We start from the raw sequence: 19,207 nt of genomic DNA on the forward strand, positions 1-19,207 counted from the left end.
ATTCCTGAGGTAACAGTGAAAGTGAGAAAAAGAGAGTTGCCCCAATCATGTTTTATATTTCACACAAATAATAATATCTTACTAAAAATCTACTGAAACCATTTAATTAAGTTTTAGATAAACAAAAGAATAAAAAAATCATATTATATAAACATTCCGTTCTTAGGCCTATAAGTGTATAAAATAAAATAGTTATCTTGCTAATTTAACTAAAGTTGAAAACCATTCAGTTCTTTATAAAAGTATATAATGAAATGCTTATAAAATAAATATCTTATTGATCCAATTGTTTTAGATAAACAAAAGAATAAAAATCATATTACATATATATAAATTAAAATGGTTATCTTGCTAATTTAACTAAAGTTGAAAAACATTCTGTTCTTTTAAAGTATATAAAATAAAAAATCTACTGAAATTTCAGTTTTAGATAAAAATAAAATTCATCTAAGTCTGCTGACTGAAGATTTCATGAAGCACCAGCCAAATGGTGTGTGTGTGTGTACGTGTGTGTGTGTGACAGGTTCCAGTAAATTAGCGTGTCGCCATCTTTCTGAATTTATTTCAAAGCATAACCGTAAAAGTTTAAATATGATCTTTTAAAATTAAAAGACTGTTTAAATAAAATCTTTAAAGTTTGAATACATACACATCTTCTATTTATCTTTTAGAAGATTACTGTAATGATTTTGTTTAACGGTGACCTAAATTATAATTGTTATTAAACAATGTCTGTTCAAAAACTTTAGATGGTTGAAAAACTGTACTTAGTCGTCTTAACCCTTTAACTGTCACCGTCCCGTATACGGGACGCCTAAGTTTACTCCACTATATTACAATTAAATCCTAATTTAATCATGACAAACTATATATCGTTGGAAAGGTCTAAGACTCCTTAATAGATATTTCAGCACTGTTTTTTGTTACAGTTTATGCAGGAACAGTAATAGATGAATTTATGACAAGAGCGCACCTCAAAAAATCTACATCATAACAGGCGTTTCTGGCGTTTGTCACAAAAAGTTGACGCACACACTTTTAATAATTGAAACTTTGGTTTTCATGCTAAAAGTTCATAATAAAACATTTAATCTAGTATTTGTCAATAAAAAAATATATAAAATAATATTATCCTCTAAAAAGTATAATATACATATTATCCTCTAAAATATAATATTATCTTTTTTATTGCCTTTTTTTATTACATCACATATTTTAGTAGTTATCATAAATTAGGTATCATTTGAAAGCTTACGATCTCAGAATTCATCCTGTGAAAACTGTTTTGAAATTGGACATTGTGTTACCATAGAAACGGTACTCTAAATGATTTTATCAGGCTCCTCCCCTTTTGGGCGTCGTCATGTTTCATAATTTATGATCAAAATATTTTCTAATCTTGACAAAACACATATTGTCAGAAAGGTCTGAGTCTCAAGGTTCCATATTTTGTGACAGAAGTGATATTTGGACAGAAATTTATTAATTTGTTATGGTAGAATGCATACAGTTAAATTCAATGGAATTCAATGACACCCGGTGGCTATTTTTGGTAATACGCCTAAACAAAATCTCATGGGAGCTTCAATTTTTGTGATATCAACTTCAAATTTGGAACACAACTTGGTTAGATATATGGCTTTGATTTTATAGTAATTTTTTTGTAAAACATATTTTGTAAAATATATATTTTATATAAAAGAAAAATATTAAATAAATTATATTTGATTTAATGTAAATTTAAACCTCAATAACTTTTTCATACTTTAATTTTTTGAAGTGCTTTCACTTCAGTAATAATCTGCATTTTTTTCCCTTTAAAACAAGACCAAACTTGGGTCTATACTCCAAAGCATTCTTGAATTACAACCATTTAAGCTTGAATAGTGCATTTTAATGTCCATTCTCAAAAAGGGGGGTGACAGCTAAGGGGTTAAATCTCATTTATATGAAAAGATTCAATAAGCATTTTTTGTCCATGCAGGGTTTCAATTTTTATGGTGGGGGCTTTCCATAGCCATAATGATTTTTGTACCGTAACTGCATATTCTATCCCGTACACCTAAACACAGAAAACTACATTTATACATTTTTCAAAAATTAAATAAATAAATAAATAATTTAATAGCATTTCTAAGCTGTTTTGAGCGTGCACACAGTTCTAAAAAATGAACTAATCTCTATTTTAAATTCTTATTAATAAAAAAGTTTTATTAAAATCATATCTTCTATTTATCTTCTTAGAAGACTTATGTATTATTTTTACTAAACAGCGTCTGTTCAAAAACTTTAGATTGTTGAAAAACTGTACTTATGCGTATTAGATCTTATTTATACAAAAAATTTCAAACAGTATTTTTGTCCATACAACATGTTGTCAAAGTTTGTCACAATGTTTTGTTGTTGTGTTGTTTTTAAGAAATCCGAGGACTCCACATTGCTCTTATTTAGACTAAGTTGCATCATTTGGAAAATCACCACACATTTTCAGAGACGCAATGCGTGATAAGTAAAGTTTGTCTTGAGCGAATATTTAATTTTAATCGTCTTAATTCAAAGCATGATCTTACTGGTAGCTATGATCTATTATACGTATAAGATCATTTTAACTTGTATCTCCCAAACTATCCTTAATCAGTGTGGAAACACACAGGGTGAAACCCTTTACTGAGAATATACTATCGGTTATCTACTCAAAAATATATGTAGAAGTTTAAATCTGGTGTTTAAAATCTGTCTGGTGCCCGCATGAACAGACTTTGGGTAGAGCTATAGCAGGAAGCATGCCCTTTGACCTCCTCGATTGTGGAGGCTTTTTTTTTTTTGGTTAAAGACCCTACTACAAGTTAGTTCTCCCAAAAGAATTTCTCCCATATCTAGCGGTGAAATTGTATTCTGCATTTAAACGAATAGTGCTCTCTAGCGCCTCGCTTTGCGCAACTGCATGTTGCAACTGCGGTAGGCGTTATGTGTCAAGAATCTATGACAACATGTCTTCCAATAGCACTTCATCGAGTTTAATTGTACATGTTCTACTGTTATGCTGCCTATATAATGATTTACACAACCAAGCAATGAAAAAAGCTTGTAATTTAGACCGTAACTTTGACTCACCCGTCGAGAAGAAAGCAGACAACTTCCCTTTCAAAGTCTTTCTCCTTCATTAGCTCTTTCCACCTGGGAGAAGCTATCCCGATATTTATTTACATCCCGATAAATTAAATTTTTGCTTTTTGGCCACGAGGATTCCTTCTCCTGTGGCTCGTCATAAGTATGATCCAGCATTATATTGTACCGTGCAGCCTTTTCATATTTGCGGGGGCAGTATTAACGCCTCTCATATGGTCTAGCGGTTAGGATTCCTGGTTTTCACCCAGGTGGCCCGGGTTCGACTCCCGGTATGGGAAGACAATTTTTTATATATTGCCAACAAAATTCAAGTTATTCAAGTTCATCAATAATCATTTTTAGTTATTCATAGTCTTAGAGGCCTACACGAACTGCAGAAACAAGCACAAGATATTTAAAAACTCATAAATGCTGTTTCAGTACTGAATCATTTTCACAAATACAATTATATTGAATTCAGAAAATTTCACTATGGAATATTTACTTTTTCTATCATATTTTTATGGCTTTTCATAGCCATAATGATTTTTGTACCGTAACTGCATATTCTATCCCGTACACCTAAACACGACCATCACAGAAAACTATAAAATAAATAAATAATTTAATATCATTTCTAAGCTGTTTTCACACAGTTCTAAAAAATCTCTATTTTAAATTAAATTATTAATAAAATATATAACCAATGAATAATAACATATGTTACTAAAATGTAAACAAAGTTTTAGCTAAATAAATATATAAACAAAAACACCTTACATTTCCAGAGAGGTGAAGTAGTTCTTTATGCAATGATAAAAAACAATCCAAAAGCAAATAGTTTAGATTTTCATAAACAGACCAGATGAGTCTCGGGGGACAATGTCACAGTAAATCTAGTCTGCGTTCCAGAGTACATCCAGAGTTTTATACTAAATTCATTTAAAAGACTGTTTAAATCAAATCTTTAAAGTTTTATTAAAATCATATCTTCTATGTATCTTCTTAGAAGACTTTTTTACTAAACAGTGTCTGTTCAAAAACTTTAGATTGTTGAAAAACTGTACTTATGCGTCTTAGATCTTATTTATACAAAAAAAATTCAAACAGTATTTTTGTCCATACAACATGTCGTCAAAGTTTGTCACAATGTTTTGTTGTTGTGTTGTTTTTAAGAAATCCGAGGACTCCACATTGTTCTTATTTAGACTAAGTTTGTATCATTTGGAAAATCACCACACATTTTCAGAGACGCTCTGTGCTCCACGACACGGCATAAGTCAAGTTGGCGAATATTTAATTTTACTCGTCTTAATTCAAAGCATGATCTTTGCTGCAGCAGTTTCCATCTTGTCTCCTGACAAGATGGCCGCCGCCGAGCCTGTGTCTCCTGACAAGATGGCCGCCGCCACGCCTGAACCTGAGCCCTCAACAGAGATGGCCGCTACCACGCCTGAACCCTCAGCAGAGATGGCCAACGCCACGCCAGAACCTGAGCCCTCAGCAGAGATGGCCGCCACCACGCCTGAACCTGAGCCCTCAGCAGAGATGGCCACGCCTGAACCTGAGCCCTCAGCAGAGATGACCGCCGCCACGCCTGAACCTGAGCCCTCAGCAAAGATGGCTGCCACTAATCTTGAGTCCTCAGTTATGGCTACACTAACAATTATGGCCACAGCCATATAGTGTGTGTGGTCGGTGCACACATTTGAAGTTCACGTCACGTCTGCCGAGCCAGAGCCTGTTCACGTCACGTCTGCCGAGCCAGAGCCTGTTCACATCACGTTTGCCGAGCCAGAGCCTGTTCATGTTACGTCTGCCGAGCCAGAGCCTGTTCACGTCACGTCTGCCGAGCCAGAGCCTGTTCACAACACGACTGCTGAGACTTTTCACGTCATTTCTGTTCTTGAGCCGTTGTCTGTTCCAGCCCATAACCCCATAGCTGTCCCCAAGAAAATTTTGGTACTGTCTGGTCCACCCTGGCCACCTGAACTGTCTGGTCCACCTTGGCCACCTGAACTGTCTGGTCCACCCTGGCCACCTGAACTGACAAATCACTTATTCTAAAAATAATATCAAGTATAAGTTAGACGAATCCGACATATAACGAGGGCTGTGTTAACAGTAAAACGTCGGTCATTTAACGAATTTTAAAAACACGGATGGATAATACAAAATGCTTTCTGACATTTTGACAGAAAAAAAAATAAGCAAGAACAAAATTTAAACTATAGCCCGTCAATTTTCATTTTACAATTATCTTCTCTCTCTGTGTGCGCGCGTCCGTGTTTTGAGAGAGAGAGAGCTCGCGCAGCACTGATACAATGGTACGTTTTAGTCTAAGTAACGGTCGCGGGGCTGACGCCAACTTGATGTGTTGAATGCTCAGAGCCAGAGCCGTCGCAATGGGGTAGGCAAGGTAGGCAAGGTAGGCAGCTGCCTAGGGCCCCCAGCTGAAGGGGGCCCCCGATGGCCGCACGGTCGTTTAGGTTGTGTATCTGCCCTCGTCAAAAAGTATCAACTGTAAACAAACCACCACAGTGAGACAGCGCTATCACTCTCCAGTACTGCTCCGTGAGAGGGGCCCCCCAAACTAGAGGGATTCCCCGCAACAACAAACACTATGAGTGCCCTAATCACTGTAATGTTGAAGTGACATCCACCGTTGCGCACCCCCCATCAGGTCCCCCACTAGCTGTCAGTGGAAGAGAAACGTCTCGGTTACGTATGGTAACCCTCGTTCCCTGAGTCCAGGGAACGGAGATGCCTCGTCGGGGGAGTTCCCCTGACGAATTGGGATCACGCTAGGGAGCCAATTGCCTTTGAGAGCGTTAACAACGAGCCAATGAAAGAGAAATTGAATTGGCATGCAAAATTTGCATTCCGCGGCCCGCCTACCAGCGCGGGTATAAAGCCCGGAAGTAAACATTGCATCATCGCTTTTCGCTGAGGAGCCGAACAGTGTCCAGCCCTCCGCGAAGGTACAGCAACATGGCGACGGGACGAGGCGTCTCCATTCCCTGGACTCAGGGAACGAGGGTTACCATACGTAACCGAGACGTTCCCTTTCGTCAGCAGGGAACTCCGACGCCTCGTCGGGGGAGTTCCCCTGACGAATTGGGATCCCTACCAAAATGCCATGGTGCTGGCCCCTTCCAGCTTCCAGCTAAGCTACCCTGCAGCAGTTTCCAGAATATTTTGCGGGAGCTAGCTAGGAAATCACACTGCTGTTCCGCAAGACCTAATCAGTGGACATTGGATAACACTGGGAAAGCGTGCCCGTCCCCAAAGAAAATAATAAAAGGGGGGGAACGCTGCGGAAGCTGAGGCAGCCTAGAGGAAGGCCCTCAATACACACATGTACTAACCACGTAGGGTAGTGAAACATATGGCAGTCCTTGAAGGTAGTCCCAGTCCGGAGGAGTGAGAAGCGTACTCAACAGGAACGACAGAATGAGTCTGTCAAGGGGAAGACACGTCTGAACTGCACGTGGCAATCATGGGTCGCCACAGGGACCACTTGAAAAGGCACCCAGTCTGCTAGCAACTCCTTACTGAAGGTAGCAGACCTGGTGCCGGGCGGTCCGCAACGCCTGGCACCGAGGGGGTGATGGAGGAACTCACGAGGTTAGCCGTTTGCCGGGTAACCAACGGAGCAAAAGACGCACGTATCCGGCCGAGGCACGGAGTGGCGTAGCAAGCCGACACAACCTATTCCTTCGCACCACTGGTCGTAGCGAGTACACGGGAGGAAACAGGTTCCACACGTAGGCTATAAAACCTAGCGAACGTGTTCGGTGTCGCCCAGCCCGCAGCTCTACAAATGTCTGTTAGCGAGGCGCCTTGTGCCAGAGCCCAAGAAGCGGCAACACTCCTAGTGGAGTGAGCCCGCAACCTGGGAGGGCAGGGCTCTCATAAGCCCTGGTGATAGCATCCACTAGCTAGTGGGCTAACCTCTGCTTGGAGACAGCCTTCCCCTTCTGCTGGCCTCCGTAACAAACAAAGAGCTGATCTGAGGTCCTGAAGCTTTGCGTTCTGTCTATATAAACCCGGAGGGCCCGGACGGGACAGAGAAAAGCTAGGGCTGGGTCTGCCTCCTCCTGGGGCAGCGCTTGCAGGTTCACTACCTGGTCCGCGAAGGGAGTGGTAGGAACCTTGGGCACATATCCGAGCCGGGGTCTCAATATAACATGAGAAAGGCCAGACCCGAACTCTAGGCACGATTCGTCGACCGAAAATGCCTGCAGGTCCCCTACCCTCTTGAAGGAAGCCAATGCTAACAGGAGCGCTGTCTTAATGGACAGGACATTAAGCTCAACTGTCGGCAAAGGCTCAAAAGGAGGACTTTGGAGCGCTCTAAGCACTAAAGTTAAGTCCCAAGAGGGTACAGGGTGCAAATCGCAAGGTGGATTTAGCCTCCTAGCACCCTTGAGGAACCTGATGACCAGGTCGTGCTTCCCCACGGACTTACCTTCAACTACATCGTGATGTGCGGCTATTGTGGCAACATACACTTTGAGGGTGGAGGGAGACAGCCTTCGCTCCAACCCCTGTTGTAGGAAGGAGAGCACGGCTCTGATCGGGCAAGTTCGTGGGTTCTCCCCGTGAGAAGAACACCAGCCGACGAACAGGTTCCACTTCAAAGCGTAGAGGCGCCTCGTAGAGGGGGCTCTAGCTGAAGAGATGCTATCTACCACTGCCTGTGGCAGGCCATCTAGAACCTCCGCGTCCCGTCCAGGGACCAGACATGGAGTTTCCAGAGGTCTGGACGCCATAGAGTGCCCCGTCTCTGAGAAAGGAGGTCCTTCCTCAGAGGAATCGGCCAAGGAGGAGCTGTCGCGAGGAGCATGAGTTCTGGGAACCAAGTCCGGGTTGGCCAATACGGGGCCACCAAAAGGACCTGCTCTTCGTCCTCCCTGACCTTGCACAGGGTCTGTGCAAGAAGGCTCACTGGGGGAAACGCATATTTGCGTAGGTCCCGGGGCCAGCTGTGTGCCAGGGCATCCGTGCCGAGGGTTCCTTCGGTCAGGGAGTAATACCACTGGCAATAGGTCGTGTCCGGAGAGGCAAACAGGTCTACCTGTGCGGCTCCGAAGATTCGCCAAGTCAGCTGGACCACCTGGGGATGGAGTCACCATTCTCCCAGAAGGGGAGGCTGACGTGAAAGTCCGACCATGGGAAGAAGGTTTGGTGACAGCGCAGGGTAACTTTGACCCGGAGCGTACCGCTCTGCCACGCCCACATCGGGACTCGATCGTGAAGCGGTCTCATATGTAACAGGCTGAGCGGCGTTACTGCGGCTGCGGCTGCCATATGCCCCAGAAGCCTCTGAAATTGTTTCAGTGGAACCGCTGTCCTGCCTCGAAAGGACTTGAGGCAGGTGAGCACTGACTGGACACGCTCCTCTGTGAGGCGTGCAGTCTGGGCGACCGAGTCCAGTTCCATACCGAGATAAGAGATCCTCTGCACGGGGCAGAGTTTGCTCTTGTCCCAGTTGACCTGAAGCCCCAACCGACTGAGGTGCCGGAGCACCATGTCCCTGTGATCGCACAACACATCTTGCGAGTGAGCTAGAATGAGCCAGTCGTCGAGATAGTTGAGAATGCGAACGCCTTGTTCTCTCATGGGAACAATGGCCGCCTCCGCGACTTTTGTGAAGACACGGGGCGACAGGGCCAGCCCGAAGGGTAGGACCTTGTACTGATATGCTCAACCCTCGAAAGCAAACCGAAGAAATGGTCTGTGTCGGGGAAGAATCGAGACATGAAAGTACGCGTCCTTCAGGTCGATCGCTGCAAACCAATCCCGGGGACGGATGCATTCGAAAATGCGTTTCTGCACGAGCATCTTGAACGGGAGCTTGTGCAGGGCCCGATTCAATACTCGCAGGTCCAGGATTGGCCGTAACCCACCGCCTTTCTTGGGTACAATGAAGTAAGGGCTGTAAAACCCTGACCTCATATCGGCTGGAGGGACCGGCTCGATCGCGTCCTTCGCCAGCAGGGCGTCGATCTCTTTCGGCAAGACAGGAGCATCCGCTGGACGCACACGGGTGAAGTGGATGCCCCTGAACTTGGGAGGCCGGCGTGCAAACCCCGCCTCCTAGGGTTGGACTGCTGCCCAGGAGGAGGAGCGGAGGCAGCCGCAGGAGGGCGCCCTCGGCGACGAGCAGTCGGAGGTTCCTCGGCCGCAGCAGACGGACCAGCAGCAGTCCGTCTTCTGGGCAGGACATGCCGAAGCGCCTCAGACTGCTTCTGGGCGGTGGAGAACTCTTGGGCGAAGTCCCCCACCGCGTCGCCGAAAAGGCCCCCTCGGGATACAGGGGCATTCAGAAATCTGGCTTTTTCTGAATCCCGCATATCCGCGAGGGTAAGCCAAAGGTGGCGCTCCTGGAACACCAAAGTGGACATCGCCCGTCCCAGAGAACGTGCGGTGACTTTCGTCGCCCGGAGGGCGAAGTCCGTCGCCACACGCAGCTCCTGCAGCACCCCTGGGTCGGGACCACCCTGCTGCATGTCATGAAGTGCTTTGGCCTGGTGAACCTGAAGCAACGCCATGGCATGCAGGGCGGAAGCGGCTTCTCCACACGCCGTGTAGGCCTTCGCGGTCAGACCGGAAGAGAATCTACAGGCGCGGGAGGGGAGTGAAGGGGCACCCCGCCAAGTGGAAGCGGCCGCTCCACTGGGGGGATTCCCTCGTATCCCTTCACCGCTCCACCATTCAGGGTGGTGAGGGAAGAGGAATGAGTCGGTCTGTGTCTGGCAGTCAGGGGTGCCATCCACGACTTCGTCAACTCCTCATGCACCTCCGGGAAGAATGGGACTGGGGCGGGACGTTGAGGACCAACGCGACCCGCCCCGATACACCAATCATCGAGCCGCGAAGGGTCAGGACACGATGGAGGGTTCCACACGAGCCCGACATTCGCAGCCGCCCGGGCAAGCATAGCGGCCAACTCAGGATCGGGCTCAGCCGTGGCCACCGCACCCGAAGGGGGTAGACGGTATCTAGGCTAGTGCTGTATCTGAATAAGTCACGGCTGAAGGGTGTTGTTAGGCACGACGCGAATATGAAACATTGGCCGAGGTCCTCGGTTAAAGCCAGTGGGTATTAATGTCTGGCTATAATTGTTGTAGAAATTGTGTTACTAAGACGTCTGTACAGCCAAATAGTTGAATTTCCAAAACAGCCTAATACATGAATGAACCTCATCGTCGATTATGGTCTAGTCTGAGTCTAACATCATAACTAACATGGTCAGGCTGGTTGTTTCCATGTTCTAATGCTGCGGCAGCTTCCCGCAAAAGCTCACTAACAGATTTCGCCATATCTTGTCGTCTCGATTACAATATAATCACATTTAAATAATTTTGTTTCACACATTCAACTCATGCACACGGGACCTGATGACTTGGCTTTACAGAAGGCGTGTCTCAGCGCCTTTACTAGAATAAGCCACACCCACTCATTAACATAGAATTTGCATGCAGGTTGTCTTTGAAAATGAAAACGAAAATAAAAACTGTGAAATAAAAGAGAAATGAAAATGAAAATGAAAATTTACATTTGTATTTGAATTGTGTCACTATTATTGCGTGAGCGTTACTAAAGAGCATTGTAAAAACTGTATTTGTAGTTTATTTTTCACGTTTGGCTTTTCATTTTAATATTGGCAGTCTTGCCTTTTTCTGTAGTGAAAATGAAATGTGAAATCACCAATTGCATTTTATTTTTCAATTTGACAGGGATAATGCTGTGAACATGAAATCATTTAATTTCATTCTCAATTTTGTCACATTTTTTGCATACAGTTTTCTGTAATGAAATCATTAATCTGGTTTTAATTTTAATTTTAATCATTTAATTTATTTATTTAAATTTGGCAGAAAATGCCTTCCATAGATAAGAGCATTAAGATGAGAAAAAAAATAATGGGACAAAAAGAAATCAAGAGACATTTAGAATAGATAAAAATGTGTGATTAATTGCGATTAATCGTGAGTTAACTATGACATTAATGCGATTAATCGCGATTAAATATTTTAATCGTTTGACAGCACTAATATATATATATATATATATATATATATATATATATATATATATATATATATATATATATATATAAATGTAAATAATCAGTCTGGCGAGTAACCAAAAAAAATACTAGCCAATGGTGATTCTATTGTCAAAGTTTACGTAGAGGGTTGAGTAAGAAAGCAAAATTTTTAGAAACAATATATTTGGAAACTTCATTTCAAATTAGGGTTCTAATTTTTCTCTCTTTTTACTGTTAATATAAACATGATTGGATGAATATCAGCTATTCTCATACCTAACAGAGATTTTAGTAAATGGCTTTCTACATACAGAAGGACACAAAATTGAGGAGAGTGTCATTGTTTTCTGCAGGTTAAGTGATTGCAGTGTCACATATCATGGTTGTGCTGCTCTGGCTTCAGCGTTGAAATCAAACCCCTCACATCTGAGAGAACTGGATCTGGCCAAAAATAAACTGACAGACTTAGGAATGAAGCTGCTCTCTGATATAAGGAATGATGCAGATTATAAACTTGAGACACTGCGGTGAGTAGTAAAGGAAACACTTTACAACAAGCTCTCGTTTGTTTACATTAGGGGTGTGACGAGATATTGTGCCATGAGATCTCACAATTAATACCTGATGATATTTTTCATCGAAGTGAAAAGCTATCTGCTTTCAACATTCAACAGAGTTTGTGGCACAACCTTTTACAGTGCTTGCATTATACTGTTCTTATATTGTTCTTTTACTGCAAATGATTTTTTTTTTTTTACTTTTAGTGGAATAAAATACTATTTTTCCTCAAAGCCATATATTTCGTCATTGAAGATTTGTTAAAAATAATGTTAATAGTCTTGTTCTCTTGAACCCACTATCATCTATCATCTCGTCTCATGAGGTTAGTGTTATTGTCACACCCCTAGTTTACATTTGTTAATGTGTTAATTTGGTGCAATTCATTTTATGGAATAAAAAACACTTTAAAATGATTAATGCTTTTAATGCACCCAGTCCCAGCCCAGACTTGTATGTCATCTTACATTGCATGCAGTTTAGTTATGAACATGATGCAAGGCAACGACTGACTGCGTGAGGAAGCCTTTTAGTTTTTGATATAATTTAGCAATATCATATGCAAGTGTGATGTTTTTTTTCCTGAATATTTGCATGATTGCAAATGTGTTATTGATTTTATACAACAGTTCAATAAACATGAAGTTAATATTGTTAAATTCTAAAAACAATATTGTCTGTTTTAGCTCAATTTCACCAGTGAAATGGAAATGTTCCAATTTAATGTAATCTAAATCCATTCCATAGAATTTCTCAGACAATCAACATGTGCAAAGTTCCAAACAAAGCCACAGCAGAACTGTACAGGTCTAGGCCGGGGTGCGGTGCAGTAGAAATGTTAATAATAATAATACTATTTCTATGTAAAATCTCACCAAATTAACGTTTCATTACAGAATGAATCCGCGGTTTTCAAATAATCAAGCGAGCCAATGATTCAGTGACCCATTCATAAAGACAGCTACTTGCTTTGTCCATATTCTAAAGTGTTACCGTAGTAAAACTAATGTTGCTAATATGTGACTTAATGAACAGTATTTCCAATATCTATGGTGTAAATTTGTAAATTTGTAAATTTTAGATGGCAGTATAATCTCATCAGAACTAGGTAATGGCGAATAAGAAGGCACTTCAGCGAATTTACAGTCAACAGAATACACTGTAGGAACAGTGAACCCAATGTGTGTGTGTGTGTGTGTGTGTGTGTGTGTGTGTGTGTGTGTGTGTGTGTGTCTGTGTTACATAGAGTAAAATCTCAAAAAGTTATACACTATTCTTGTGTTGATCACAAGGTGCAAGTCACTTCAAATTTCATCAATGCAGAGGGGTTCTTGTGAAAAGAAGAGGCAAATTCAATTTTTTTTAAATGTAATGTACATATGTTCCAGTTTCATTTTTTTAGCATACTTATATTTATTCCAAAATATTAACTGTAAGAATGCAGTGACAGTTTTCAGATTTTGTGTATTTTATTTGTGTACTAGAGTTCAGACATGGAGATGTGTTACCTTTTAATTTCCCCAAGCTGAGTCTTCAATTAAATCGCCCCACTCACAGATTGTTGATTCATGTCATTTAAAATTCCTTGCCAATAAAGTTGTTTAGACATGACAAAGCAGTGATATCCAAGTGTGTGAGTTATTTACTAGTCAGGTTGATTTGTGGATCCAGAATGCTTATGTCGCTGTGGACAGTGTCACTTACATAAACAGTTTAATCTCATATTTCTAAATATTTGCTTTGATTTTTTTTTATTATTATTATTTTCTTATCCAAGTATTTGAGGAGGCTCTGCATCTCTTGTCTCCTCGGAGAGAATGTCCCTGCATCAGTGCGATCACAACCTGAGCTCAGTTAACACCAGAGGTGTAAATACCTGACAACCATACTTGAGTAAAAGTACAGATACCTTACAGTGAAAATTACTCCATTACAAGTTACAAGTTACCAATTCCAATACAACTTGAGTAAAAGTCTGAGAGACATGCCAGTAAAAAACAAGAAACAGCTGATCTGTGAGGAGAGCAATCACATGTTTATTCTCTAAAATCTAAATAAAACTGAACACCTAAAAACTGCAATAAATCCAGGTCGACACAACAACCTCTTAAACGTCTACAGACTCTCTCAAGTCTCAGTTAAGCTCAAGTGCTCAAAAAGGGCATACATAAACCAATATCTTTCAAAAGGTCTCTTCAATATAACAGATAAATAAAATAGTGTTACTTAAAACTAAATAGTCAAAACCTACTTGCACTGGACAAGCTGGTTTCGGCCTCATCACCAGCTGCAGTCATGTCCTCATCTCTTATATGAAACACCTGAGATTCAGCAACTACCTGCTAATGCACTCGCATTCATGTAAAGTGGCCTTGATGACAAGTTTGGGTGAGTAAGAGCAAAGCAGACAAGATAGTACCTTCAATGCCCTGTAGATGGCAATATTTCTTCTTATGTAACAGAGATAAACTGCTGCAGAAAAAGTTAGGTGCCAGGCAAAAGTAAAAGTAATTGCATTTCTCATCAAAAATGTATTGAAGTAAAGAGTACATACTTGTACTCTTGTAAAATGTAGTCAAGTAGAAAATAAAAGTTGCTAATATCTTTGATACTCAAACTACAAAGTAGCCAAACATATACTTATGTACATAACTAAATGCATTTGCTCAAATACTTTACACAACTAGTTAACACAATTCTCACCACCATGTAAAACACTAATAAGCAAAATTATTCACACAACAGTCATAACATCATGAATTATAAAAAGGAAACGGAAAAAGGGAAGAAAAAAAGCACAAGAAGGTGGAAGTGTCTCTGTTATGCAATGCAGACACTTGAGAGGAAGATGGAAGGTGAACAGTGAGTTTGACAAAAATGGTGCAGTGAAAAAGTGAGCAGGTAGGTTAGAGTCCATAGGATGATCTTAAGGGAGACACAGAGGAATGGAAGACGCTGGAGACAGGGAGAATAGTCCACTGTGTAATCGAGACCGGACCATGGGCTGGGGTGAGGTGTCAGTAAGTCTTTCAGAGCCTGGAACGCATTGGCTTGTTCAATGCCCCAAATCCAACAGTTCTTTTTCGATTCGATTTCGCAATGCATTCACATTTGAGGACTCTTGTCATATCCCTGATGGCTGCTGTTTTCATTGGGTCAGGACTAACAACTCGCACATCTTGATATTAAGGGTCATACCTGCCTTTTGCATTTTCCTCAGAACTGCATGCAGACGAATGTCATGCTCCTCCATTGTTCTCCCCCATACCAGAACATCATCAATATGACACACCGTGCCTTCCAGCCCATAAGTGACCTCCGTAGCCATTCTATTCTGGAAGTGTTCTGGGGCAGATGCTATTCCGAAAGGAAGCCGTTTGAAGAAGTAATGGCCGTCTGTTCAACTGGTGGCAAAATATATTTTCCCCTGCAAACTGACTCATTGAACTTGGAGAGGTGTACACATATCCGAACAGCACCTGACTTCTTTGGGACTACAACCATGCCAGCACACCAGTGTGTTGGTTCCTCCACCCTGCTAATGACCCCCAATGTCTCCATATGACCCAGCTCCTCTTTAACCTTGTTCATTAAAGATAACGGGATTCGTCTTGGGGTTTTAAGAGAGAATGGAGAAGCCCCCGTTTAACATATGGCTGTCGTACTTCTCCCAGACCTCTGCAAAACTTTGGATAATTAATCTTTAGTGTTTCCATATCAGTGTTATCTAATTGTGCCACAAGCTCGAGCTTTGCAATAGCCAGTCTGCCCAGAAGTGCAGTGTGGAGACTGTTTTTCACCTCTCTTCAACAGCAGATTAGTAACTCCAACAACATCTAAGGGGCCTTGCCCGGGACCCAGAAACGGCCTTGTTGCATCCTTGAGGGCAGGTAAGTCTTTGATAAAAATCTCCTCAAACACATCTACTGGAATGACAGTGACATCCGGACCGGTATCAATCTTAAACGGCACATGTTTGTGTCTAAAGTCCACCATCCATGGTTCGCCAGTTCCTGTGATGCTGCGATTTTTGATGATGTGCACACCCGCTTGTAGTGACATTTTACGTAATTTGCTGGACAGTCATGCTTTGCGTGTGCTGGGGAGCTACCACACTTATGGCACTGGTTGCTATTGGAGTGTGCCATGTGTGATTTTTGTTTAGGACAATTTTCTTTTTGGGGTCTCCCGATGTTACGCTTTCCTTTGTACACTCTATCGAAAGAGCCTGTCACACTTCTCAGCGCAGCTTGCTCTCTTTTCACCACACCACCACACATTCTTCCCAACGTATCCGGGCTTTGTGAGCAAACTAAAGCAGGTAACACATCAAACTACAGCACTTCTGACACCATGGCATGTCTTTTGAATAATGACTCTGGATTCAAACTGTATAAATGTGTTTCTTTACTTTCTTTAGGCAACATTATACAGTACATACATTCTACTTACTGGTACTTCATTGTCGCCCTATGACATCATATAACTTGCGCCAACCTAGAACACCATAGCAACAACACCACAATAAATAGTATTTGATTGCTTTCTGAGCTATATGAAGGTAATCAGGAATAACATTAAAGATGATTTAGTATTTAATAGAATATTCTGGTAGGCCCTATATGGTTGTAATTTTTAAAGTGTGACTATCGTTTAGAGAAAGACCAAAATGCAAACTAGTGTAAAGTATTTTGTAATTTACAGGTTCAGGTAGCTTCTAGTTTTCCTAACATTTACAGTCATTATGTTTTAAACAGCTCATTGCTGTTTAAACGACTAATCAAAAACAATAAAAGCAAAGTTCTAACCCAAAGTATGTACTGTTTTGGATTATGGACTTTCAGCTGCTATGAGGTTAAATTATGCAGCTTCTAATAACCAAAACACGGAACCACAGAGGGTCAGCTGAAGAAAAGTACACCTGGCTGCAGCCTGCAGATTGCTTACACTGATTGGCTCATTCGTCTTCAATAGGCATACATGATAAATGTGGACGTAGTTGGTGTTGGTCAGAGTAGTGCATGGATTGATAAGCGAATGTCATCAATCAAGTTACAAAACTGTAAAAGAGAGGTGTCTAATGCCACAGAGATAAGATAGAGATGAGGTTGAGCTCAGTCTAGAGCACACTTAATCTGAGAATCTAAGACATATTCAGTTGTTTTTTGTTAAGGCGCTATGGCCGTATCATTGAATCACTTTTACACTGCCTACAAAGACACAGTTGTTAGCTACTGCAAGTTAATCTTCTAGATCAGTCGAATTCACAAATGAATGCTATTTATTGTGAACCAGTTGATTTAAAAGAATCGGTTCAAATGATTCGGTCACGAAACAGGTCTTCATAAAGTGAAACACAATATTTGACCGACTGTGAGATTTTTAGTCAATTAAACATTTACTAGAAAATTTGTCAATTTGATGTTTTCAGTATGTGGCGCTGTAATTCTGCCACAGAGATGCACTAAAAATGGAGAAGAGGACTTGGAGCATGCGCATAACCCACATACAATAATAGGCTCAATAGCTTCTTCTACTTCTTCTTCTTTTTTTTCTTTTTTTTACCAAGAATTGAACAATATAAACAACCATAAATGGCCTGGTACAAAATATAAAAAGTGTCTTAATCAGACAACAGACAAGCATCATAGAATAAGAAATAAAATAAAAATAAATTCAAGTAAATATTAAATAAATAAAGAAAAGAGGCTCAGTAGCTTCTGCAGCACGAACACAAGCATAGTCCGCAGTTGTTGTTGCTGTTATGTAGCGGTGTCTGACTAGGGTCTATACACTGGGTGATGACATCGATTCACAAAATATACGGATTGCCTGCTTTGGCTGTACACACGAAAATGCAAGGGTGTCGTTTTCAGATTAATCCACTCTGGGACCCGGTTTCAAACAATAGCGGTTTCAGGCTCCCAAAACGCCAGATCCGACTGGACGAAATGCCGATATACGATACAAAAAACATGTATATGCATAGGGGTGTATAAGGGGAGGTATGGTATGCATATTTGGGTATACTGTATGTTCTTATGTAGATTCACTGTAAAAAAAACAAAAAAACATTTTTTTTACAGAAAATAACTGATTTTTTTTTTACGTTCATTTTATTTCATTTTAAATTGTACTCAAAACTCTGTAGAATTACAAATAATATCTGTAAAATAAAAATTTATTTTTTATACAGTATTTTTTTTCTTAAATTACATAAAAATGTATGTAATTAAACAGTAATAAAACAGTTAAATGATAAAACGGTCGAATGACTGGCAGCCCCCCCCCCCCCCCAAAAAAAAAAAAAAACTGTAACATTAAAGTAAACCTTCCTTAATTAAATAAACTGAAAAACACTGCTATTTTACAGGTATTTCCTGAATTATCACGATCATATACCTTCATTGTAAAAAAAAATTGCTAAACAAAAATTGCTACGGCTGCTAAACAAAAACCTTAAAATTAACGTAAAATATGCTAATTTAAATAAAGTGCACAAAACTTAAACAGAAATGTGATGTCACCATGATTGAGATCAGTGTCTGCTTTAGTTGGGCTCATGACCCTTGAGTTTTTAACATTAGTTTTACCCTGGCTGCTTTAACTGTGTTTTTGATACACATTTGTTATAGCAATAAATGCAGGAGAAAATGTCATCAGATGATGTTGGACACTTTATGGTGATGTTAGTGGTGGCCTGATTCACTGATATGAATTTGAGTCAAATCTCTGAATATATTAGTATACATAATGCATATAGAGAGAATTTATTTGTATATATAGAGTATAATTAGTGTCACAATTTTTCACATGACCCTTATGATATTGTGGCTAGTGATGGCAGTCTGACACAGAACTTTGATACGTGCTTCAAACCATTAACTACAATTCAATTTGAACCACTGCTCCGAAGGTTGCTTTGGTACGTAAAAATCACGTGGAAATGTGTGCGCTAGATTTATTTCACTCGTCTTAAAAGTCTCCTGTTCACTATCTAGCCGGGATAATTTAGATGCAGCCTTGGCACTTCACCAGGCGAGGTCGCTGTTACTGAAGCTTCGAGTAATGAACCCATTTTCAAAACTTCTTCTAAGTGGTTCAGTGCCTCACCAAAGCTTCAATTGCCCATCACTAATTCAGAGTTGATCTGAATTTCTTTTTTTATTGTCACCATAGATGTGATTCATACGCTGATTCTTGACGTCTGTGTGAGTCTATATGATCCTGTCAAAACATCTTCTGTATAATGACTTCATAAAATCTTTCAGAGTATCACAGCACTGCAGGATTTTCAGCAGCAGTATTGGCATGCAAAATTAACAACTAATATTTAACGACCTAATCAGATATTACACTTTAGGTGGTAATCAGGCCACTACATGATGACTATCATCACTAAAAAGTGACCAACATCATCTGATCTGAGTTTCTGATAGCTATCATAACAAATATGTATCTGAGACACACGGGTAAAGCAGC

General features: G+C 40.9%; 1 protein-coding gene across 3 annotated transcripts in view; it reads left to right on the forward strand.

Moving 5' to 3' along the window:
- Window positions 1-13,346, forward strand: part of LOC311091595 (NACHT, LRR and PYD domains-containing protein 3-like) — a 34,466-nt gene extending 21,120 nt beyond the window's left edge. For 2 of the 3 annotated variants that reach the window (XM_084127581.1, XM_084127582.1), the window contains one exon: window positions 11,521-13,346. In XM_084127581.1, coding sequence (XP_083983707.1) covers window positions 11,521-11,698 — 178 coding nt within the window. In that variant the 3' untranslated portion in view covers window positions 11,699-13,346. Of the gene's footprint in view, window positions 1-4,447; window positions 4,598-11,520 lie in introns of those variants that run through there. The other variant, XM_084127583.1, reaches the window with a different exon arrangement.
- The last annotated feature ends 5,861 nt before the right edge of the window (window positions 13,347-19,207 follow it).

This window comes from Abramis brama (genome assembly GCF_963993115.1).
Source record: "Abramis brama genome assembly, chromosome: 10".
Classification (NCBI taxonomy): domain Eukaryota; kingdom Metazoa; phylum Chordata; class Actinopteri; order Cypriniformes; family Leuciscidae; genus Abramis; species Abramis brama.